Below are 24639 nucleotides of genomic sequence, written 5' to 3' on the forward strand. Positions count from 1 at the left end.
ACTCGTGGGGTGGCTGTTTAATAACAGCCGCAGGACACTGGGAAACCGAGGCAACTTCAGGCCTTGACAGGGCACAGGGGCAGCCCCCAGGGGAAGCCGCTTCCCCACAGCTCCCATACGGCCACTTCTGTGCACAAGGGACAGAAAGGGGCCAGGTGGCTGGGCAGCAGCACAGGCTGAGGCCGAACCCACACCCTTCTGCCTGGGAAGCACCCTGGTACCGGCCTCTGGGCTGACGGCTAAGGCAGCAGGCACCTGCCCAACCCCTTCACCCCAAGGAGGAGGAAACCAAGGCCCAGCAAGTACGGTGGCCTGTCCACAATGACAGGAAAACTATGTTGGAACAGGATTTCCAACACCACTGTCCCACTGTCCCCAGGTTCCAAAACGCAGTACAGGAGGATGAGAGTTTAAAGTACCGCTAACATACAGAGATTGTTTCAGCCTGAGGTGATAGTGAAGGACTAAGGAGTAGGTAGTTGGGCCTTGGAGGATTAATAGGAGTTCAATCAATGAAGATGGATAAGAGACAGAAAAGGAGGCATATTCTAAATAAAGAGAGGCACAAATAATCAATCATCATATAAATGTCCTTCTCCATTGTATTGTTTCTCAAGGGAGAAGGAACGTGAGAAGAGGAGAGAAGTCATAGAAAATAATGTCCAGTCACATCAATATCCCCCCTAACATTCAGCCCGGGGCTCGGGATCTATTTACCCGGCTATGTGAAAAAGACATTTCTTTCAGCACCTGTGGGAATAATCTAGCCACAGAACGAAGGTGAGCTCAGCATTCAGATGCAGTTTGTGGCATGTGCCACTGGTGCCCCGCTTGGAAATTAGACACAACGGGTCCACAGCTTCCTGGACCTACTACCACTAACCTTACTGTTAATTCTGACACAGCCAGAACAAGCGTTTCCAGAGCAGCCAAGTATCAGAAACTGGGAAGTTGTCTTCACCCTCACCAGCTTCAAGCAGTCCTCTCTCTCATACGTGCCCCACTACAGAGGCTAAGGAGGAGCAGGGGCCCAGGCCAGGACAGCACACCTGGGCGGGTGTCCCGGGTCTAGAGATCTGCAGGCTTCACATGCTCCCTGACGTCCCACTTTTCTAATCTCTCTCTCCCAGCTGCCTAGCTTACTAATCGGTTCAACTTAGTTAATTTAAACAAAATAAGAAAACCATCAACAAAAACCTCAACGTGAACTGCTCAAAACCCCGTCCAGCAGAAAGCCTTGGTTTAATAAAGAAGCCCTGGGCCTTGCAGTGGGACGGCCCAAGCAATCTGCCTCAGTGGCTCTCCGAGGGCTCCAGCCGTGCCAAAGGCTGAGCCCTGCGCTCCAAGGCGGCCCTGTCTCAGGGCTCTGATCTCCTGCCAGCCTCCACCTTCTCTTTCCATTCCAGTGCACAATCAAAATATCCCTATGTTCTGTGGCTAGGGAGGGGGGGAGAGGAGAGAGAGAGAGAGAGAGGGAGAGAGAGGGGGGGGGAATGGAAAACAGCTAGCGAGAGGGCAAGTGGCTCCGGACATGAATCCACCCTTCCAGGTCACACCCCTAGTGACTCTCCGCCCCCACCAGGCCCCACCTTCTAACAGCACTGATAGGTAGAGCACCCCATGATCCAACACCCTTCCACCTGCAAACACATGAGCTTTTGGGGGACATTTAGACCTGAACCATGACAACAGTCCGAGACGCTCTAACCTGGACCACCTCTGGAAAGTCACCTCCCCCATGGAACTTGGTATACTCATGGGCATGAAGAACGCTACACCACAAGACTGAATTTCCTGCTCGTGTTGCAGAGCAACTATTCAGCAAACTGTGAAATCTCAATAGAACATCCTAAAAATGTAACGTTTTGGAGAGGGACGAAAAAAAGGCAAAAATGTAAAGTGAGACTTGGAGACTGCTGGAAACTTCCAGCTAAGCCTTCCTTAACAGACCGATTAGGCTCCTGCTCTGTGTCAGAGCATGTGACAGATATGAGGATTACACCCATGTGGAAGAGGCGTAAGCCCTGCTCTCTTCCAGCTTACAGCGTGCGAGAAGCACAGCCAGAAAAGAAGCATATCCTTGACTCAGCAGGACTGTGAAGGTGTGGAGAGGCACGGCGGGGTTAGCCTGGGATGGGGCACCCACCTGTGTTGGTTAGAGAAGACCTCGTGCAGGGGGACACAGGCTGAGCCTGGAGAGGAGCAGGGTGGAGGAGGCGGGCCAGTGCGGGCGTGGGAGGAACAGGGTGAGGCGGGGAAGGGTGGGACTCTGGGCAGCACCATCTGCCAGCACCCACAGGCACCCGGTGAGGCCCAAGGCAGCTGGGAGGACCAGCGCTTGTGCAAACGAGACAGCGACTGCACAGGTCAGGGGCTGCAGCCCCGGGTGTGGCTGAACGGGAGCCAGGGGCAGCCTGACCACAGCCTGTGGCACACAGTGCACTGAGGACAGGAACGAGAAAACAGGAGCTCAAAAGTCTTCTGCAAACTGGAGAGAAAAGGGGCGCAGAGAGCTGGCTTGTTCAGAAGCACTACAGTGATTTCATGGGATAGAGTTCAGAAAAGAACCTCGGAACTGACATGTGTGAGAGACCAGTTCTGAAAACAACATGATTATGGAAAGCAACAATGCCACTGAATGTGGAGGGGATTATTTTCAGGGTCTGTTTTATAAATTACTAACCATAATGTAGTTTAGATTGAGTTTTACATGCTAAGTTCTTTCTCGACACTAATCCTATATATAAATTTATACCCCGAAAAGTAGAATGCACTTCACCATAGCAACAGTTCCATATCAACTCCTACTCAAGTTAGAAAAAGCATATGTAAAAGAAATGAGTCTTCTGGAACATTCTGAGGTGCCTGCTGGAAAAAATTCACTCTGCTTATTTTGTGAAGATTCAAATATAAGAATTCAGTGTTTCTTTAGAACGTCCTTATAATTAATAGGCTATTTTAGTTCTTCAAATCTTACTTTATTAAACAATATAATACCTTGCTTAAAAGAAGGGGGGCTAGAGAATGATAGAGGAGAAAAAGCAAAGAAACAAAAGCTCTGGAGGCTGAGGTTTCAGGCTGATGGGCAGGCAAACCAGGGCAGGAAGCTGAAGTGATTTACAAGTTAAACAGAAGCCAAGCTCCCAAATACTAGTCCTGTGTTACTTAAAGCTCTGCCCTCCTGGTGTTCTGGGAACTAAAAAAGGAGTTCTCATGCTCACACAAGCTTCTTTGTAAAGACAATGTGAAGACTAATAAAGACTGCTGCTGAGTAATTTGCTTGACAAATTTAGCAACAAGTTTTCTAACAGGAAGGTACAAGTTTATAGACACGGGGTCTGGAGTTTTGTGGCCTGAGTGTTGGCAGCACAATGCATGCACTGAAATTCTAGACCCACAACAGTGGTATCGGGAGGGGTTTTGGGGTGACTGGGTCTGAGCACTGGGAGAAGGAACCATCCAGAGCCAGAAAAGGCACTCACCAGGCCTGATGCCTGGGCCCTGGGCTTCTGGGCCTCCCAGAAGAGGAGAGGTAACTGCGTCACTCCTGCAGTGCCCATCCACGCAGCCTGAGCAGGCAGACAGCAGGCACACATGCCAGGCATCGCGGGCGGGAGACACAGGTGCCTCCGCTCTGACACGCTGCCTCCCTCACACATCCTGTCCCCGCTCCTGCTCTGCCGGGACTGGACGTCCAGTCTGGATCCCACTCCATCACGCCCACCCTGCCCTGGGGAGCCCGGCCACTGCACAGTTCCTCAGCTGCAGGCTCGGTCCCAGGCCGCTCCAGCACCCCCGGGAAGGCGTCCTGCGCCAGGAGGGTCACCACTGTCCGGCCAGCAGAGCCCTGCAGCCTCTCTGAGGGTCGCTGCTGCAGAAGGGCTTTCTCCATGGCTCTGGGAGAAATCTGCATCCCCGAGTGAGTGCTCGGCCCTGCCCTAGTAAAGCCGGGGATTTTGTACCCACCAGCCGCACCCGGTCCTGCCTCCTCCTCTGCCGCCGCCCAGTCATCCCTGCCCCACGGTGATGTCCGCTCCCGGGGCTCTTCCCTGTGACGCCGATCCTCACGCTGTAGTCCCCACAGCTGGCCTCACTCCCCCCACAGCCACCCTGTCTGCCCTGTCTTCCCTGAGCCTTCCCTGATGGAAGACCCCTGTGCATGGCCCTGCGGCACAGCTGCACTGAGGACTGAGAGCAGTCGGACGGTCACCGAGAATGGCCACCGCTCTTTGCTTCCCCTCTGGGCCATGCGCGAGCGCGTGTGACCAATCAGTGCCTGCACACGATGGAAAGTGCCATCCCAGGGACACGAGCGAGTCTTCCCCCGGAGCACCCCACACAAGACACTTTCGGGAGTCAGGAAACCGCCGCAGGGTTTCAACCTCTTTGGCATGTTCATGAATTTTGGAATATAAAGTTATTTTTCCTGTGTTACCCAGGATAATGAAGATCATCTTTTCTAGTGGCTGTATCTTTCCATCCATGGACAATTTTCCTGGGAAACTATGGATTTCGTATTGGGTGGTGAATATAAAAGTATGCCCTTTAAAGCCAAAGTTAAAGCTTGCATGAATGAATTACAAAAAGTACCCCTTTGATACCAAAAAGTTCGGTCAATGTTACCATCGTTTACTGCCTTTCTGGCAGAACGATGTACTTACTGACAGATGGGTGCTGTTGGGGACATACTGATCGTGTTCTCCCAGCAACACGTCGATCACGGGGTGCCTTCCATTTTTTATTATGATTTTCCTTTCTTCTTTTACAGTTGGCCTGCAAAAGGAAGTCATGCTTCAACTTAGTCATGGCAATGGCTTTATAGGAAGCCACTGAGGCCCCGCAGCAGCATCGCTGGGTTCCTGAGAGCCCCTTCGCCTTCCCGCCTGGAGATGTACTCTGGCTTCCCAAATGCCAGGAGCGAACAGGAAGGCCCAAGGGGCTGTGGCGTGGTGACCCCAGTGCCTTATCACAGCTCACTTCTGCCTCCCTGCCCGAGGCTCTCGCTCTGGAATCTCTCTAGAGATTCCACATTTCCTTCCCTGGGGACAGGGTTGAAACAGGAGAGTGGGTGACAGGGCCTGGCTGCAGCCAGGGAGGACTAGTAACAAATGAGCTCAGGCTTCACAGCTGAAGACAGTCACGTTCCTGGCTGGAAGCCTGTCTGGGCTGCGTCCCTTGCCCTGGGAGTCCCCAGACTGCAATGTCACCCACCCAGTTCTCATCTGGAGGCTCAGCTGGGGTGTCACAGCTCCTTCCACTGTGGAGGAACCGGTTTCTTTGTGGCCATGTGACCAAGAGTCTGCAGCTGGAGGCTACAGCAGTTGATGCCAAATGGGCCCTCAGCAGGGCTCCTCCTCCCTGCACACCGCTCCTCTGTCAGTGTTGATGACGGCCCTGTGCAGCCCACAGAACCATGCAGACGACTTCGGCACCATAGTGTCTGCTGCTGGTTGCAGCTGGTTGCTGCTGGCATCTGCTTTCTAAGAAGACCAGGACCTTAGACACCAAGAACATAGTCCAGACCTTCTGAACAGAATCCTACTTGTACCAGAAGGCCCAACAAATGGGATTATATCAAATGAAAAAGCTTGGGCAAAGAAACCACCAATAGAGTGCAGACAGCCTACAGGATGGGAAAAATTTTTTTGCCAGCTATTCTTCAGAGGACTGATGTCTACAATATATGAAGAACTCAAGAAAAAGAGACCCTCTCAAAATAAAAGATCCAGCCCAAAAATGGGCAAGTGAAATGAACAAAGACTTCTCAGAAGAAGAAGTACAAACGACTAAACAATTCATGAAAAAATGTTCATCATCTCCGGCCATTAGAGAAACGCAAACTAAAACAGCACCAAGAGTCCATTTACTGCAGAAAGAACAGCCGTCATCAAGAAATCAAGTAAGAACAAATGTTGGTAGGCAGGACGGTGGGCAAAAAGGAAGCCTTCTACTTTGCTGGTGGAAACATAAACTAGTACAACCACCATGGAAAATCAGTGTGGAGATTCCTCAAAAAACTGGAACTAGATGGGCCAGGGATTTAGCTCAGTGGTGCTGCTACCTGCCTCGCAAGCACAAGGTCCCACGTTCGAGCCCTGGTACCAAAAATAACAATAACAACAACATCATCAAACTGGAACTAGAAATCCCATTGAGCCAGCTGTTCCCCTTCTAGGAATCTTCTCAAGAGTTAAAGACACCATATTACAGTGATCCCCAGTAGTAGCCACATCTTGGAAGCAGCCCGGGTCTGTCAACAGAAGGAAGGTTTTTACACATAATGAAGCACTGCTGTTAAAAGGAAATACAAACTTGAGTCATTTGTTAAAAGATAGATGCACCTAGATCCACGTCAGGTGAAATAAATCAGAAACAGAAGCTCAAATATCACGTGGCGTTTCTTGCATGAGAAAACCACATTAGAAATAAAGAGCAAAATGAAAGACAGATAATCGGGAGAAGAGAGATGAATCTTTCTTAAATGGGGTCAGGATGAAGAGATGCAGGGAGGGCAGGAGGAAAGGGATGAAAAGAGCGGACTGGGCAGGTCACGTACAAGGGCCGAGTCCACCAGTGTGCACCACCGGCATGGACAGTTAAAATCGTTTAAAAGGGTGGACACAAGAGGATATTGTATCCTAAAAAAGGAAAGGAAAGAGAAGGAACATAGGCCCAGAATAAGACCTGGGGGAGAAACGCTGGACACTCACTCTAAATTAAGAACTGGGAACAGCAGTGACGCAGCACAGACTTCAGCAGTCAGGACAGAGCCGCCACTGCAGTCGCCCCTCCTGAGGTGCTTGTGATGTTTTATTTTTCTATTATTGTTAAGACCAAAGAAGTATTTTCATTACTCAAGATTATAGCTCAGTTACTGGTACTTAAATTGTTTTTAGTAGTAAACATAATGAAGAAAATCAGGTGAGATTATTTCCTGATTACTGCCTTCACATAAAAATGGTCCGTGCTGGATCTGAAGACAAAATGCTCTGTCATTTCTGTTCCCACGAAAGACCTTTTTGTAGTACTTCATCCTTTCATGTTTTCATACAGAAACAGCTTCTTCGGCACTGCGGCTCCATGCACCTGAGCCTGTCTGCCGTTTCTACCTGGGGCTTCCCCGGTTGTCCCTGACCTCAGTCCGTCTCCTGGCCCCAGCCTTCCTCACGCACTTACGCGTACAGAAGCACCGACTGATGGTGACTGCTCTGGAGCGCGGCCGTGCTGTTCTGGAACATTCCACCTTTACCTCAGTGCTTCGTGTGAACCAGCAGTACACAAGGAAACACCACCACCTACCACCTGACTGCAATGGATGTTTCAAATGAAGTCCATTTTTCAAATAATTTTACAGGCTTGAGAATAAAACCTGACCTCATAACAAACTTTAGTAAGAGTTTAATTTCCGATGTTTGGGGGCTTTTTGTCTTTTGCGGTGCTGGGGACTGAGCCAAGGGCCTGTGCGTTCCAGGCAGGTGCTCTGCCCTGAGCCACAGCCTCGGCCTCAGCATGGCATCTCACTCACATTTCTATTCCTTCCTGCTGTGCCTAGAACGGGCCACACAGCTCCAGAGCCAGAGCTGCTGTGCGGGCCCCGGACCACACTCACTTCGAAATACTGTACTCCCAGCTCTGCTACGCCTCCAGGAAGCGTCGCTTGTCAGCACCAGCTCTTCTCACACTTGCATCGACAGCAGCTGGAGAATTCTGTGAAACGGCTGAGAGGCCCTGGTTTCTCGAAGAGAGCACGGCTACTGTCTGCTCCGTAACTGCTAATCATTTTCACTTTGAGGTTCGTAAACACCAACTAGGATCATCCATCAAATGAGTGTTTGCACTTCTACATCATCGGCTTCCTTTCAGTGCCCTGCCTGTCCACCCACAAACAGTGTCAAGTAGACGTTGGTGAACAAATACAATGAAAGACGGGAAGCTGTCACAAGTCTTCCTGCAAGACAAACTGGCCCGGCTCTTGTCACCAAACAGCACACAACGAAGGCTTGCCATGCCCGACAACCGGCTGGACAGACCCATTTAACTCTGCCCCAGCTCCCCACTCACAGGCCACTCCTGTGCCATGCGTCTGCAGTCCTGGCCCCTGGACACCACCCGCCTATGTCTACACAAGGGACCCACCACGTGCCCCTCCTCTCCCCACCCACATCTTCTCGCGCACCGTCACTGTCAAATGCTTTCTCTGCTCTTAGAGGTAAGACATGGAAACTCCTGAGATCTCTACTGTTCCTCGGGAACGTCACAGCAGGTGACAAAGGTGGTGCCTGCACTCTTCTCCTTCACCTCCCTGGAAGATGACACGACAGGCACTTTGAGTGACACAGTAAGAAAACGAAATGGTGACACCATAGTGGTATAACAGAGTTTTACTCTCCTTTTAAAATGCAAAATGGTTCATTTTGTCTGTGTTCTTTGGAAAACCTTAAAGAAACTGTACTTACAAACTTTCCTTACATCCACTACCTAGTGGGCACTACTGGACACTCAGACGTCACAGATACAGAGGACACTATATATAAAAAGTACCAAGCAGGAGGAAACAGACGCGGAAGAGGGAGCAGCAAAGCCTGTCTGCAGGGACCTCTGTCCCGGCCACCCGCCCCAGGCAGCGTCCAGGGTGACCTGCAGAGGCAGGGAGAGGTATCTCCACCTGCAGCTTTCTGAGGCGTCTCCACACCCATTCCCGGGGTTGCACCAGCCTTCACCCCACCGGCAGTGGAGAAGGGCTCCTCTCTCCCCACAGCCCAGCCAGTGCTTGTTCTTAGCGGATTTCTTGACAGTAGCCACTCCTTCTGCAGTAGGGTGGAATCTGACTTTGTCTTTATTTGCATGTCTCTAATGATCGGTGACAGAGAGGGTTTCTTCACGTCGTTATTGGCCATCTGTACTTCTTTAACTGAGTTCTGCCCCACTTTTATTTGCTCTTTGAATGTTGGGGGGGTTTCATTACCCAGCTTATATCTCTTCTAGGTGTCTTCCCAAAAGAGTTAAAGACATCATATTATCGTGATCTATGCATACCCGTGTTTAAAGCAGCACAACTCACAACAGCTAAATCTTGGATGTGACCTATGTGTCCAACCACAGACGAATGGATAAAGAAAGTGTGGTATTCACACACCCGGGAGTACTACTCTGCCATAAACAAGGATAAATCTGAGTCATTCGCAGAAAAATGGATGCACTGTGAGACCACAAAGAGAAATGAAATAAATCAGACAAGGTGGCTGTATATCACATGGTTTCTCTAATATGAAAAACTCAAAGTATAAATAAGTTAGGAGCAAGAAAAGGAGTGTAGGAAACAGAGAAATAGATTTTGTGGAGATGGAAGGGGCTCTGGGGATGAGGCAATGGAAGAGAAGGGAAGAGAAAGTAAAGAGGATCAAGATGCATACGTGTTTGTACCAATTCCCAGCGAGGAATACAGTATTTACTATGTATCACAAACACATACTAATAAAAAGGGGAAGGAAAATACATGGTGAATGTTCGAACTGTACGAATCTCTTACAGCAGGACTCATCGCTTTAATCTCCCGAGGAATACGCCTCGCTTCGCACGCACGCATCCCACCGACCTCGCCACCTTCTGCCGCAGTTCTAGATGTTGTCTCTCCCGAGTGTCTTCTGGAGGTGACTGCCACCAAAGGAAGCTCGTAAAGACACGACGCTGAGTCCCCATCCGCCTTATTCACCGAATGTGGCACCGTGTGATGACCATGAAAGGCCAACACAGTGAATCAACAGGGGACAGTGCTAGCCGAAACCGGAGACCCTCAGAAAGTGGCAGGAATGACGGGGTGAGTGTGTTCAAAGTGGGGGTTGTGAGGGGGATTCACAGCAATGTATCTTTTACTGAAATACACTTTTTGGGTTTTTCCCAAGGAGGAGGTATGGGATTGAACCGAGGGCTTAACACATGCTAGGTAAGCCTTCCAGCAGTGTGCTGCATTCCCAGCCCTGTGATATACTTAAAATTTTTTTTAAGCATTCGTTATTTTTCAGTCACATTTGTATATGCTTTCATAGTTCTCAAGGTAAGTCAGTGAGCCAAATATCATCCTAATTTTCCTGAGATCCACCCATTCATCCATCCATCCACTTAGCCATCCATTAATCACTTCCATCCATCCACGGACTTATCTATCCATCTAGCCCTCATTCTCTCCTTCCAACCACCCACCCACCTACCCATTCATCCATCTCTCCCTCCATCCCTCCACCCATCCAAATGCCCCAAGGTGGAGCTGAGACTCAGAGTTTGACCCGCTTCATGCTAACATCCTTTGTGAAAAGGACAAAGCCTGCCGGGAGCTCACTGGCTCTGGACCATGGCAGGATGACCCAGAGCAGAAAAGATCACAGAGACAGCCTGTCCCCTCAGTCCCATCTTTGCCTAATCAAGCTTTCATCACTGTACAGTTGCACAGGCTGTTAAGTGCTCCAGTCACTCTAACCCATGAAAGGGAGCTCACATTATAAAAATGTTGCTCACGTCAACTTAGAAATTAAACCACCTCGTTCACTTCAGAGTTAGTCACAGCAAACATCTGCTTTCAACAAACTCAGAAACAGAAGCAAAAATGGAAAGTGGCTATTGTTTAAATCAAGAGTTTAGTACATCTGAGTAACTGCAATATTTTATAACAAAGAAACTGAAATTAATAGAATAATGACATTTTATCAGAAACAAAGATACAAAATAGGGATAAACAATATATTACCTGCAGTAATCTCCTTGCTTAGCGACCTTGGCCAGGGAGAAAATACAATCAATGGTTGCTAGGTGACATACTGCTTTACACAAAGAGTGATAATGTTCACCAAAACTCCTGCAGAAAGAAGAAATAACACCGGAATGAGCAAGGTGACTGTTCTTGGACCTACGAAGTCTGTACAAGGGATCATTTAATTAGCACCAAAAAGCCCAAACAGAAGGAGCAGGCACAGCTGGGAGGCAGGTGACAAGAACTGCAGGAGACTGCCCTGCCTTGTAATACGATAATGGGACTGCTGAGGCTGATGTTTTGTTTGGGATCGAATTACATACATTTAAAACTATTTCTGTATAAACAAATCTATTATTCATACAAGGTATTTTACCTGACCATGTAATTAACGCAAATACAGCACCGATTTCATGCAGCTCTGACACCACCGAGCTGCCCGATGAAACAGCCCAACCAATGGTCACTGCATCAAACCTTTCACTAATTAAAACCTGGGTTGGGGATTTAGCTCAGTGGTACTGCCACCTGCCTTGCAAGTGCAAGGTCCCAAGTTCAATCCCTAGTACCAAAAAACAAAACAAAACTGTAATCCTCATGATCTAAGAGTTTACGACTTTTATTCAGAGTTGTACTCAGGAAAAGCACCGAATGTATGCAGGAGGGTCGTCTGTCTTTGTCTGAATTATCTCATTAGCTCACATCACAATACCAATGTCTGCAGCACTGAATACACTGTGGATGTCTGCACGTGATGATCAATTGTGGGTATTTGAGATCATATAACTGTACTAAGAAAAAGACCCAAAACATTTTTAAATGCCTTGAATAATGTCTTTTGAAGTAAAGAGAAATATATGACTAAGCTTAAATCCTTAGGATAATGATGCAGCTTCTGAGAGATAGTTTAATATAAAAAAAATTTTTAAAAGAGGTGGTGAAAAATCACAAGTTCATCAACAGACTAGAAAATGGGGGCATCTAATATTAACTAAGTTGACTATAAACAAGGCCCAAGCAAAAAGCTGATGGGAAAACCATGTTTACCAACTAGAGACTCTGACAGAACCTGTACTACTTTATAATCACCACTGCGGCAGGTCTGCATTACAAAGTCCTAAAGGGAAGCCCAGAGGGACAAAGCCACTGGCCGAGGGTCACTGAGTGGGCAGAAGGGCCCAGAGCCCAGCGTCTCTGGTTTCGCTCACTGTGCCTACAGGGCTGGATCGAACCCCGGCCGGACGCTGAGAGGCACAGTCTACCATGACTCTAGCCGGGTTCTCAGAGCTCCTGATATCCCTCGCCTGGCGGTGACTCCAACTCCAACCCCCCTTTCCTTATCTTTATCACAGACAGAAGTGAAACAGACATCAGATAAGTGGCCTCTCCCTGCAAACGTGCACAGTACACAACCTTCATCCTTGTAAAGCAGGGAAGGACAGAACGAAGGAAGGAGGGAGGAGGCGTGGCGTCACACCAAGCACCTCCCCTAAAAATGTTTGTCTCCTGCAGTATGGATTTAGAGACACTGGGATTCCGTGTGTTCACTGCTTGATATGCAGGTGTTCACACTGCGTCCTTCTGCAAAAGGGCACAGGTACACTTTTCTAGTATTCGACATCAGTGATTTGTTTTTAAAAGATTCTGAACACATTCTAAGTGTCTGGCTATTTGCGTTAATTCTGTGAACTGGAAAAACCTACTCAGTACACAGCGCACAGTGAACATCATTTACCTCCCTCTAGATCAAAGTTCCCCCAAATGAGCCATACAAATTCCAGGAACAGCATGAAGGACTATGTAGTCCCACACACAGGGACCCGCCCCGCCATCCCTGGGTGCCACCTGTGGGACCCAGCAGCCTCTCCAGAGGGCTGCCAGAAGCACACTCCAATTCCTTCTCTGGCCAGGGTGTGGACCTGCCCTTCCTTCGCCACCCCCACCCCGTACCCCACACAGTGCCCAGCAATGACTACTGCGTGTGCTCTCGTGCTGGCTGGGAGCCCAGTCCTATCCTGCCTCCGAGAAGTGAGCACCAGAGGGGCTTTCTCCCATCCTGCTCTCTGTCACAGTCTTCTTCAGTCTCGTGCAAGCCACCAAGACCCTAACCCGCTACTCCCCAGGACCGTAATTATCTGACACTCTCCTGATTCCAGGACTAAACCGTGTGACACAGGTCAGCATGCCACACACACTACCACGGCCCCAAGACTGCACTGGCCAGCGCCCCCACCCCAGCGCCAGGACACAAGTGCCTGAGGCGAGGACTCAACCCCAAGGCCAGGTCACAGAAACCAGAGGTGCCTACTAGATTCAGACCGACTAGAGACAGAGCCAGCTCTCCACTGAAGAGCCAAGGGGCACCTCGGGGAATCAGGGCAGCCTAACAACCTTACACGAATTCTCCTAGGCTGAGAACAGCTCACATTATGCAGCAGTGCTCCTCAGCCTCAGAAGATGAAGGCTCGGGGCTCCAGGGTAAGGTTTAGGACAGCTGCACACCCTTCCACACACATCAGAGAATGTACACGTGCGTGTATGGAAAGTGGGAGAGGACAAATGGGGCAAAAGGGAACTCCTTTTTCCTCTCCCCTAGGAGAGGGGCAGGTGGACGGGCACTTCACCTCCCCATAGCTTTACCATTTCTCAAAATAAAAAGCTAAAAGGAAGACACACAGCATGCAAGAGTGCAGAAAAAAATTAAAAGAATAAAAACAAAACAATGAATCCACAAACAACTCTGCAAGAGACATTAAATCTTTAAGAAGAAAAATAAAAAGCTTTGACATAGCAAGAGAAACTACCAGCAGAGTGAAGAGACAACCCACAGAGCGGGAAAAAATTACCAGCTATTCATCAGATAAAGGACTATTATCTAGAATATACAAAGAACTCAAAACATCAGACCCCCCCAGTTTAAAGACCCAGTCAAAAAAACGGGCATCTGAGATGAAAAGACACTTCTCAGATGAAGAACTAGAAATGGCAAATAAATATATGAAAAAATGTGCAACATCACTGGTCACTCGTGAGATTCAGAAGAAAATAACGCTGAGATTCCACCTCACCCCAGAAAGAATGGCTGCTATCAGGAAATCAACCAATAACAAATCCTGGCAGGGTTGTGGGGAGAAAGGAACCCTTCTCCACTTTTGGTGGGAGTGCAGGCTGGTGCAACCACTGGGGAAATCAGTGTGGAGATTCCTCAAACAACTAGGATTAGAGGTTCCATTTGACCCAGGTATTCCCCTGCTGGGTATCTTTTGAAAGAATTAGAAGAATCATATCACAAGGATAGATGTGCACTCATGTTTATAGTGGCACAGTTGGTAATAGCTAAATCCTGAAAGCAACCCAAATGCCCATCAGTTGATGAGTGGATAAGGAAGATGTGTTTTTTTATATAATGGAGTACTGCTCTGTGTAAAGAAGGGCGAGCTTCAGACATTCACAGCCAAATGAATCCACCTTGAGACCATACTCTTAAATGAAATAAGTGGGACACACATGTTTAAATACCACAGTCTCTCTGGTGTGAGAAAGCAAAAGTGGAAATAAGGACTAAAATGTATAACAGATATTGGGAAACAGGAAATGGGAAGATGTTCAAATGGGAGGGAGACCAAAGGAAAAAGGAAGGAGAAAAGAACCAAGGAATAAGAAAAAAGTGAAAACAGAAGGAAAAACAGAAACAAAAGATTGTGTACATGGGGGAGGGTTATGGAAGGGAATGGGATAAAATAAAATTTACTTTAAAAATAAAGCTAAGAAGAAAAATGAGCAGCGTGTGGTGGTGCATGCCTGTGATCCCAGCACTCAGGAGGCTGAGGCAGGAGAACTGCCTTAAATTTGAGCCCAGCCTGGAACACTTCATCAGACTTCATCTCCAACAAAAAGAAAAAAAGAAAGAAAGGTCAATTCCAAGGTGGAAATTCAAAAAGTGGGTTACAGCACATCATTAGCAGCAGAATGTGAGCAGTGACATCAGGTCCACTTGGTCTCCTCCGAGACGAAGGCAAGCTTTCATCTGGGTGGATTAAAAAGCAAACCCGAGAACACCGCTCCGTAGTCTGACAGCAGGTCAGGAGCACTGATCTCTGTGCCTTTCCGGTGGAAACGTTTTCCAGCCTACTTGTCAGGGTGGAAAGTCAGAGCGCACCCCGCAGTCACACAAACTCACTCCAGAAAGCCGAGCCACTCGGCGCCACAGTCCACGACCAGCTGCTCGCGTAGCCGCTGCAGGAGTCCGTAGCTCTCCACCACCAGCGGGGAGTGGAAGCGGCTCACGGCCTTCGTGCTGCAGAGGGAAAGAGAGCATCAACAGGAAGTCAGGAGAAAGAAAGCATCACCCGGAAGTGAAGGGCACGCAGGAGCACACCCTCTACCTGCTCTCCCAGAACAGAAGGGCTGCTCTGGAAGCAGCGAGGCCATGGCAGCCGCTCCTGCGTGCGGAGGCAGCGGTCTGCGTCTGTGTACTGCAGAGGCGTGGTGGTCTCTACACCAAATGGAATGCTTTTCTAAAAAATCAGACACGAATTCTCTAAGCAGGCGACAAGCTGGGTGGTGGAACATGGGGAGGTCCTTACTGTGCACACTTTATATTTTTCTGTTCAACCTCGGAGGGAGGGGAACCATGCGGAGCTGCGCAGGCAGCAGGAAGGCAGGTGTGGGAGGCAGCAGCAGGTCGGGCTGCTCTGGACCCACACACAGGAATGGACAGCGAACCCAGGCCCAGGCCTCGCCCAGCCACCCCCCAGCTCCTGTGACCGTGGGCTCGCAGAACGGACTGCATGTGCATGTGCGTGCCACACGTGCACTCAAGTTACTACGGGCTGAACTCGGTGCGTGGCACAAAGCTACACCCCCAGCCCAATTTGTTTTAAATTTTGGAAATGTCTCAGTAAGTCGCTAAATTGCTCAGGCTCAGCTTGAACTCGAGATCTTCCTGCCTCAGCCCCCCCCCCCCGAGAGTGCTGGGATTACAGGTGTGTCCCGTGTCACACTGCCAGGCCCCACGGCCCAGGGCAGAAGACACACGCCACTGTTCTCACCCTCACACTGCCGAACGCTCAGCAAAGCCTAGCACTCAGGCTGCCCTGCTGGTGGCTTTAAGTGGCATCATCGAGACCTCTGCACGTATTTATCACATTTCTCTGTTCTGCAAAACTCATTGTAAGACCCTCAGTCCCTGTTCTAGACAGAGCGCTGCAACTGTCACAGTGTCACTGCAGAGAGCACTGTTCCAAGTGGCGGCCAGAGGGAGGACAGAGCGGTCGGAGGACAAACCCTCAGAGAAACCCGGCCACACGGGGCTCTTCCTCAGCAGGGCTCGGGCAGGGGAAGGTGGTGCTGGAGCGGAAGAGCCCTTCACTGGGCTGTGGGGTCTGTGGCTGTGGCAATGGGGAATAATAAACAGTTTCCCTTTTAAATTAAAATAATTAGTAATTCACACACCGCACCAGCATTTCCGGCCCTCCACTGCACGGCGTTCCTTCTGCCCTGGGCTACACAGTGAGTTCAAGGCCAGCCTGAATTACAAAGCGAGACCTTGTCTCAAAGAAAGAGCATCAAAGGGGCTGCTTTGGAGATGAATGCCAATGGGAAAAGGCAGTCTCACTGTGCCTGTCTAATTCTGTTTTGGATTAATTTGTTTTCATCAATTCATGCCAAGTTTAAATAGATGCAAAGAACTACTATGGCTATGTGCCACAGAAAGCGTTAAGAAAGAAAGAAATGTGAAACTCAGTGAGGTACAAAATGAAATTTCAGCTTCTTCAAGGAAATGTCAGGTGTAGCATTCATCAAGAAGTTCAAGCGACCAAATTAACCTTTTCCTTTTTCTTTTTTTTTTTTTTTTTACCAAAGATCCAAATCAAGGCATTCACACTGAACTTCACCCCTGCCCTTTGCATCTGTCGTCTGGGTTTTGTACGTCACTAAGCTGTCCAGGCTGGGTGCAAACTTGCCATCCTCCTGCCTCAGAGTCAGGGCTGAGATTACAGGTGTGCACCAGCACACCTTACCCAAAATGAACTTCACCCCTGCCCTTTGCATCTGTCGTCTGGGTTTTGTACGTCACTAAGCTGTCCAGGCTGGGTGCAAACTTGCCATCCTCCTGCCTCAGCCTCAGGGCTGAGATTACAGGTGTGCACCAGCACACCTTACCCAAATTGACCTTACACTGAGGTCCTCCGTGTTTCTCCTTGTGTGCTCTGAACTGACAAAACAGTAAGCTACAAAGGAAGATTATAAAAATGACATCTTTATGAAAAATATTTTAAAAATCAATGATAAAATAACAAAATATTCTCTTTGGTCAAAATGTCCATAAGGAAATCAAGGGAGAAAAGCTGCTTTACCTTTGAGCAAGCACCACACAGAGGCACACAGGTCACTGTGATTCCGTTACAAGAAAAGAGTGGTTTTAAACCTACCTTCCAACCTTCACCCAGTCAGGAGGTATGCAAGACACAGCAGAGTTCTTTACTTCAATCATGAACTAGAACAAATAAATACAAATGCGCATTCAGATATCTAAATGGGTAACACTTACGTTTTCATTGTAGTATAACAGTTCAGTAAGTATTCTAAGCATTCAAAATAAACCCAGCACTATTCTTGGGAGCATTTGTATGTCTTAACAGCAAATCTGACTGATTATGATAAAGCACAATTTGTACTGAGCAAAAGTCTATAATAAAGGATACAACTTGGGACTTCACAATATTGCTATGTGCATACTAGCAATAGTGATTTTTTTCATTAATAGCCTGTTTTATTAGTATCCATTTATCTTAAGAATCCTATTACTCCATTCAGATTAAATTTCTAATGACAAAAAAAAACTTTTTTTTTGGTGATACTGGGGATCAAACTCAGGACCTTGCACTTGCAAGGCAGGTGCGGTGCCACTAAGCTAAACCCCAGACCCTCTCCGGACAAAAATTTAAAATATTCAACTATTAAAAAAAAATTCGACTATGACATATTACACTAGTTTGAGCCATGGGCCCTCTTCTGTTCCACACAGAACAGGGTTTTGTGCAACAGCCTTTGTTCAGGGAATCCAAATCTTCTACGAGCATCTGCACAAAGTAAGTTTTGACTGCTCCACCTGCCCAAGGAGCCATTTCTGCTCTTTGTCCATCTCTGCTCTCCTGCAGGTTTCTCAGGAAGCCAGGAGGCCGTGTGGCTGTCGCTTAGTGCTGGGCGGCTGTGGGAAGTTTTCTCCCAATTGCGGTTACGATATGCACGTAGTTCCAGGTATTTGTCGTCATACTAGTAACATCAGCTGGCTATACACCTATTTTCAATTAGTAGAATCCCGGCAGCTTTTACATTAGTTATGACAGGAATCAGTAGCTAATTTGACCAATTTGTGCCTTTACCAAAAATTTCTGAATAAAGATGCCCCAACGTATGGACACTCAGTGACACAGCTATGAGGGCAGGGACTAGAGTCCCTTTGGACATGAAAAGTAACTGAGAAGCAGTCACTATATAGATACGATGGACAAGAAGGTGAATCACTCTCACACTGCTGCCCGATGGGGGGCCGCCTGGGAGTGGCAGCAGAGGAGAAACGCAGGGCTCCGGCTCCGGTGGGCCCCGGGGTTGGGAGGAAGCACCCAGCCCCATGACAGCCACCCAGAGCCCACAGCAGGGACAGGAAACAGGGATGGAATCGTGGAACTGGTTACACTGGGGCCACCGTGGCTCCAGCACCGCCGCTAGGGGCAGAGGTGGCCAGTTGGGCAGCCAGGGCCGCAGTCGCCGCTCAAGCTCCAGGGTCGCCTGCTGGGACACACAACTCTGCAGCCACTCGGGCTCCGGTCCCTGCCAGTCCTGAGTGTCACCACTAGCCTGCTCCTCGGCTGCACGAGCCACATGAGGTGTGATGGAAAACTACAGTGAAGGTTTAAATAAAACGTTTACCCTGAAGGCCACAGTGCCATGGGTCCCCCCGACTCCTGCCCAGCTCTGCACACTTGTCCCAGGGTTTTTGCCACTTGCTGCCACAGCTCTGGAAGTTCTTTCCTGGGTGTCTTTAGCTGTGCTGTCCTGGCTGCCTCCGTGTCCCAGGTGGCTTCACAATGTTTCTATTCCACGGTCTTTTTGAGCCAGAAGCGCACGGTGTCAAAGTGGATGGGGACACAGTATCATGTCTCTAGGAGCTGCCTGGCCACAGGGCGGTGCTCGGCAGAAGCAGCTGTGGATTTCTGATCACATCCCACAAGGACTCTCAGGAAAGAGGACTCCAGACCTGCTTCAGAAAGTGGCGGGATCACAAGATACGTGTGCCGGAAGCCAGGCCGAGGGTCTGAGGGCATCCGTGGCAGTGCGCCTTTTATTATAATACCTCTGAAAGTTTTAAACATTCACTGGGTATTTTGACCATACCACATAGAATAGGGAAATTTCTTTCTAGCTATTCTGTTTTTCAAGTAGAATGATCAGCCTGGGCTTTTATTTAAGCATTTTATTCCAAAAGAACACAGAATAACACTGGAAAACTGCACACAGCACAGAAACCTCTGAGAGATCTCCTAGGTGTTAATGGGAGGCACCTGCCTCAGGTGCCCTTGTGACTCCCCACTCCCCTCAGGGACGTTCTGCCTGCTTACAAGTCGCGTTCCTCCTCCACCGCAGCCGGTGCGTCAGAGGCCGCCAGGCCGGGTCCTCCAGCCCGGCACTAACCTGCGCCCTCCTCTGCCTCTCACCTCTTACACCTTTCCACGTAGAAGATTTAACAAAGAATGTTTCCCATACTTTGAACACACAAAACAGATTTTTGGATGTATTGCATGCTATGAATTCATAAAATTTTCCTGAAGATTTTTCCCAGTATTTGCTTCCCTTTCCTTTACAAACACCAGTACTGATCAGTACTGCTCCAGTCCTGCCCCGGGTCCATGTGTGGTGTAGGTCTGAGATAATTCTCCGTGGACATCACGGAAGACAGAGCCTGCCACGGAAGCAGCGAGCTACAGGAAGTGACACAAATTCCTTCTTTTATGACTTCCTCCCGAGCCAATCCCTGCAGAGCCATCTCACAACCAGGCTCGGTATGCCGAGTCCTGAAAACCGAGCACAACCCGGGTGTGGCGGTCTGGCCACTCCTCAGTCCACTCTCAGTGATAACAAGATCTGTGCTCTACACAGGGTGCTTCAGCCCATTAGGGCTTTAAAAGTGTGACAGCAGTCAAAGGTACAGAAGGAAAATTCAGACAGAGTATAAAATATGAAGCATGTGCACACAGTCAAAAAGACGGTTTTGGTTTTTGTTTGCTTTGGTACCGGGGATCAAACTCGGGACCTTGCCCTTACAAGGCAGGCAGCGGCACCACTGAGCTACATCCCTGGCCCACCAAGAGATTCCCCCCTCACTTCTCAGAGTAATCACACTCGACAGACCTCAGTCTAGCCTTCTATGTAACTCTAAATAATTTACCAAAACCTTTAGTCTGTTTTCAAAACAGAATCTGACTATAGGAATTCTGAATATTTAGAATTTATTTGGTGTTTGAACAGAATCGCTATTTCTCAAAAATTTAAACATAAGATTGCATTAATGTAGCAGTAAAAATCTAGAGCAGGCTGTTAAAACCAACAAGAACTCATCCTACTGGGAATAACTAGAAGAGTCTCTCAAATTCGTTGTCCTGACCTACTTAAGATGTAAAGAATAAAAAGATAGCATTTTTCTTCCTAATCATCCAGAAAACAAACGCTTGATCTCCATTCTGGACTTTTCCTTAACTTTCAAGGCTACACTCACAACAAATAACCAACTCTTCATCATTCTCTTCCATTTTTACTTAAAAGCGGCCAAATGAACCCCAGACTGTCTCCCTAACACTCAAGCTTAATTTTAGTTGGGACAATATAGACTCAAAGGTGACTGGATCTCACCAGGTAAATCCGTGCTGCTGACAGTTCCTGGGGTTGGTACTGGTGACTGCAGTGACAAAAGCAGGGGCATGGCAGGCCAGGGCGGCCCTGGCTGCTGACCCTGGGGCACTCAGCCAATGGCTCCAAAGCCCAGTTTCCTGCTCAGCCACCTTGGAATAACTCACTTCATGTTGCACAAGAATTAAACAAGACAATGTGTGTAAAACCCTAGCACACTCCTGGGCTTCAACCAGTGCTGGGTTAGTGTGAGCACTCCCCTCACTGACAGCACCTCCGCAGAGCGCGGTAGGATCGGGAAGCCAGGAAAAGCTTCAGCGAGTTTAACTCGGACTCCACGCCTTCACCCAGCACAGGGCCCCTGCCGTCACCCTGCACGGGGCTGGCAGGGCTGGCAGGCACACCAAGCACTCCCCACTGCAGCCCCAGGCAGCTCCTCTCCCACTCCCTCCACTGTGGATACCAAAGCCACTGTGGTCACCAGGTTTTCTCCACTGAGCCACAAGAGCGGCACTCAGGTTACTTTTTACCTCGCAATGTCATGAGCACACAGCAAGACAGGAGAAGCAGTTAAATACCTGGTGTTTGGAAGATAACGTGCAAATGCTGTCACACCATGAATACTCATAAATATGGTCAAATCACGTTTTGTCATACAGAGCCCTAAGTGGAACACATCTAATGAAATACCTGCCTGGGAACGTCTTCACGATTTTAGTACAGAACAACAGGCTAACTTAAATCAGTGAAGTTCTTAAATGTCCAATGTATAAATATTTTCATAAATGCTATCATTTATAGTGCTTTATTTACATACGATCAGCCATCTTTTAACAAAATACACAAAATAATATAAAGATTAAGATAGCTAGGGCTGGGGATGGAGCTCAGGCATAGCACCTGCGTGGCAAGCGTGAGGCCTTAAGTTTGATTCCCGGTAGAAAAAAAAAAAAAGACATTTGATTTGAAAATAAAAATTTCCCTATAAGAAAAATACCTATTTTTTAAAATCTTGAATAAAATTATTTTCCCCACTTGCTATTCTAGCAAAGTGAAGTTTCCCAAATCCCGGCAGCTTGAATCTTCGTGTAAAGGTAAGACACAGAAGTGACACGCAGGACCCAGAGGACTGGAGAGAGAAGTGCTTCTCTCCCTGCTGTGTGTGGGCCCGGGGTCCACCCAGCACGGCAGAGGAAAGGTGCAAGAGAAGCACACATTCTACACAACACCGCCGTCACAGAAGACTTGCCATGGGCAGGTTTCAGGGTGCTTTTGTTTTGTCTTCTTTTAGCAGTTGTGCTAACTCGGGGCCATTTCACCATCTGTAAGCCAGGATCTCTCTCCTGGCCGCAGGCTGGGTGAATTCTCTATATTACTACTCACAATAATCAAGGTTTTCTATAACATAGATTCAAGAGACAACATCAAAACTCGTAACATTAAGTTACATGCATTATCAAGAGACCAGTAAAACACTGTTAGTAAAATATTTCTTATGAAAACAAATTACAACATATTTCCAAGGAACAAAACAGAAACTTTCAAAGAGTGATACTTAAACATTCTCCTCAGACTTTTGTCTACACTTCAAAATATCTTTTCCACTCACTGCAAGCTGATGCAAAAGAAAAGTACGCTGGACATTACCTCCTGTCCTGAAACTGTCACATACTGCGCTGAAGGGTTTTTTAGTATTTTTCTTATTTCTTGCAAATGTGTTTGGATCTTGACAGTAACTTCTTGAATTTCATCCTTCCTCTGTTTTATTAAAGGGAAGTCGGAAAGGTCTTTGAATAATTCAGTTTTATCCCCAACTCTAAAACGTAAAAAAAAAAAATGCAACACATGTATTGAAGTAAATTAATTAGACCAGTTATCGCTTCCTTCTTGCAGAATGCCGAAAGACCAAAGGGCTGGAAGTCGGGAAGGTGGTTTTCTAACCCAGCTCTGTCACACAGCATTTATGGGGCCATGCCTTGGCCTCCGCGGGTTGCAAAGATTACCCTGCTTCGTTTTCAATGGGCAAGTTCATGATCCCCTTGCTGAAGCCGACAGGTAAAATTACATCTCTGTCACCTGCCTGTTCAGAACACAAAGACAGATGTGAACACCAAATCTGCCTTTCATCCGGAGTTCTGTGGGATGCACCATGAAGTGGCGTCCTTTCAAAGGAGAGCTTTCCAAAAAGAAATTCTAAATAAGAGGCGGATCTGAGAATCTGGGGTGGGTACAAGATGCTGCCCAACCTGGGTTTCTGAGTTAGAGTTGCCTCTCCCAGCTGTGCCTGGCTCTATCTTCTCATCCCGGGAGCAAGGCAGTCAGCACTCCACCTGCCCTACCAGCAGGGTCTGGTGCAGGCACCTTTTGGCTGTAATGCACAACTCAGTACCCCTCACACGTCTAACTGCACTGCATCCAAGCCATGTCTAGTGTTATTCTAACGAAGACAGAGAAGCCATATATCGACGCCAAATGCGTGGGGTTAAGCTCGCTGTCAGAAGGGAAGGACTGAGCACTCTGTACTTACTTGGCAGCCTGTTCGTTGAGTATCTTTAAGTAATGTTCCACTGGATCCAGGAGCTCTGGAATTTCCAAAACAATCACCCGGAGCAGGTCTGACTGTACCTGCGAATTCACCACGGGCATTAACACTTGTAGCTCTGACTTCAGGTGATACAGGGTTCGAACTATCAGGAAGAACTCTTGGGTGGAACACTGAGAAGAGAAGTAGTTTTTACCTCCACAGAATAAGGTGCATGAAAGTCAAGTCTCACTAGTGATCTTATAAGTTAGAATAAAGACAAAAAAATTTTTTCCAGGGCCAAGGATCAAACTCAGGACCTTGTGCTTGCGAGGTAGGTGTGGTCCACTGAGCTACATCCCCGGACCCCAAGACGAAATTTTTAAAACTACTAGTTAGTTCACCAGTTAGTGCCATGGGACTTCCTAATGAGATTAAACACACAAAATGTTTGCAGGCTGAAAGAAAATGATGTGAGCAAGGGATAAAGCCAATCCTTGCTGGGTACTTTTCATTTTAAAAATCGTTTGCCACCCTTTTGCTCTGTGGTCTACATCAAATGCGTGAAGGGCAGTGCCGAGGGGACAGCTGTGAGACATTCGAGGAAGTACAGACTTCTCCCAAACAGGGAAGGAGCCCCCAACCCACACGAAAATGGAAACAACAAACAAAGCCTTCAAAACCAAGTACATGGCTGGCCTCCATCAATCACATGTGAACGTCACACAGGAGAAGCCAATTAAAACTGCAAGGGAGCCTTTTCGTGTCTCAGAGTGTCAGAGATCTAAAAGCTGAAAATACCTGTTACGGGGTGAAAATTAGAAGCACGTTTATATACCCTTAGAGGAGCCTACCCTCTTGTCGGCACACTGGCTTGTCCGCATGGATTTTAAGATGCACACACCCTTCAACCAAGCAGTGCTACTTCAAAACATCCTTCTAAACACATACTTTAACAACTAGTGAAAAACATGCATCTGAATATTTACAGTAGCACTGCCTATAATAATATTAAAAAGATAAGAACAAATATCCACTCATTGGGATCTATTAGGAAAAACACTGTGAAACAGTCAAAACTTCAGACATCTGAACACATTAAAAAGACTGCCATACTTTCAACATGTCTTCTTAAATGTGTATAGTATGTTTATACCATATACTGCACATATTTTTATGTATTTACATAGCAGCAGCATTTTCTCTGTTTCTTGAAAGGATAAGCATTGATCTCTGCAGGTATAAAATAGAAACAGTAGTGAAGTGCTCTGGAGGGCACGCGTGCCCTGGGCAGCAGGCACAGAGAGGGCACAGGGACTGTACCTCCACCACACACCTGAATGCGCCGCAACTGTCTACCCTGCATGTGGGCAGTTTCACACTGGCACTCTCGTAAAGAGGGTAAGCAGAACATGTGCACCCAATTTCTGTCCATCATTTTTTTTTTTTTTTTTTTTTTTTTTTT

At 47.9% G+C, this 24639-nt stretch overlaps 1 protein-coding gene across 1 annotated transcript in view; it reads right to left on the minus strand.

Moving 5' to 3' along the window:
• Msh3 (mutS homolog 3) overlaps positions 1–24639 on the minus strand; it is a 107876-nt gene that overhangs the window by 22258 nt on the left and 60979 nt on the right. Inside the window, exons 16-21 of the mRNA XM_033765680.1 lie at positions 23181–23368; positions 22301–22469; positions 17179–17243; positions 14925–15041; positions 10742–10849; positions 4662–4773 (exon numbers count right to left, since the gene is read on the minus strand). Of these exons, the coding sequence (XP_033621571.1) occupies positions 4662–4773; positions 10742–10849; positions 14925–15041; positions 17179–17243; positions 22301–22469; positions 23181–23368 (759 nt within the window). The remainder of the gene's footprint in view (positions 1–4661; positions 4774–10741; positions 10850–14924; positions 15042–17178; positions 17244–22300; positions 22470–23180; positions 23369–24639) is intronic.

Source organism: Fukomys damarensis, unplaced genomic scaffold (assembly GCF_012274545.1).
Source record: "Fukomys damarensis isolate Sample0158 unplaced genomic scaffold, DMR_v1.0_HiC HiC_scaffold_3, whole genome shotgun sequence".
NCBI lineage: Eukaryota > Metazoa > Chordata > Mammalia > Rodentia > Bathyergidae > Fukomys > Fukomys damarensis.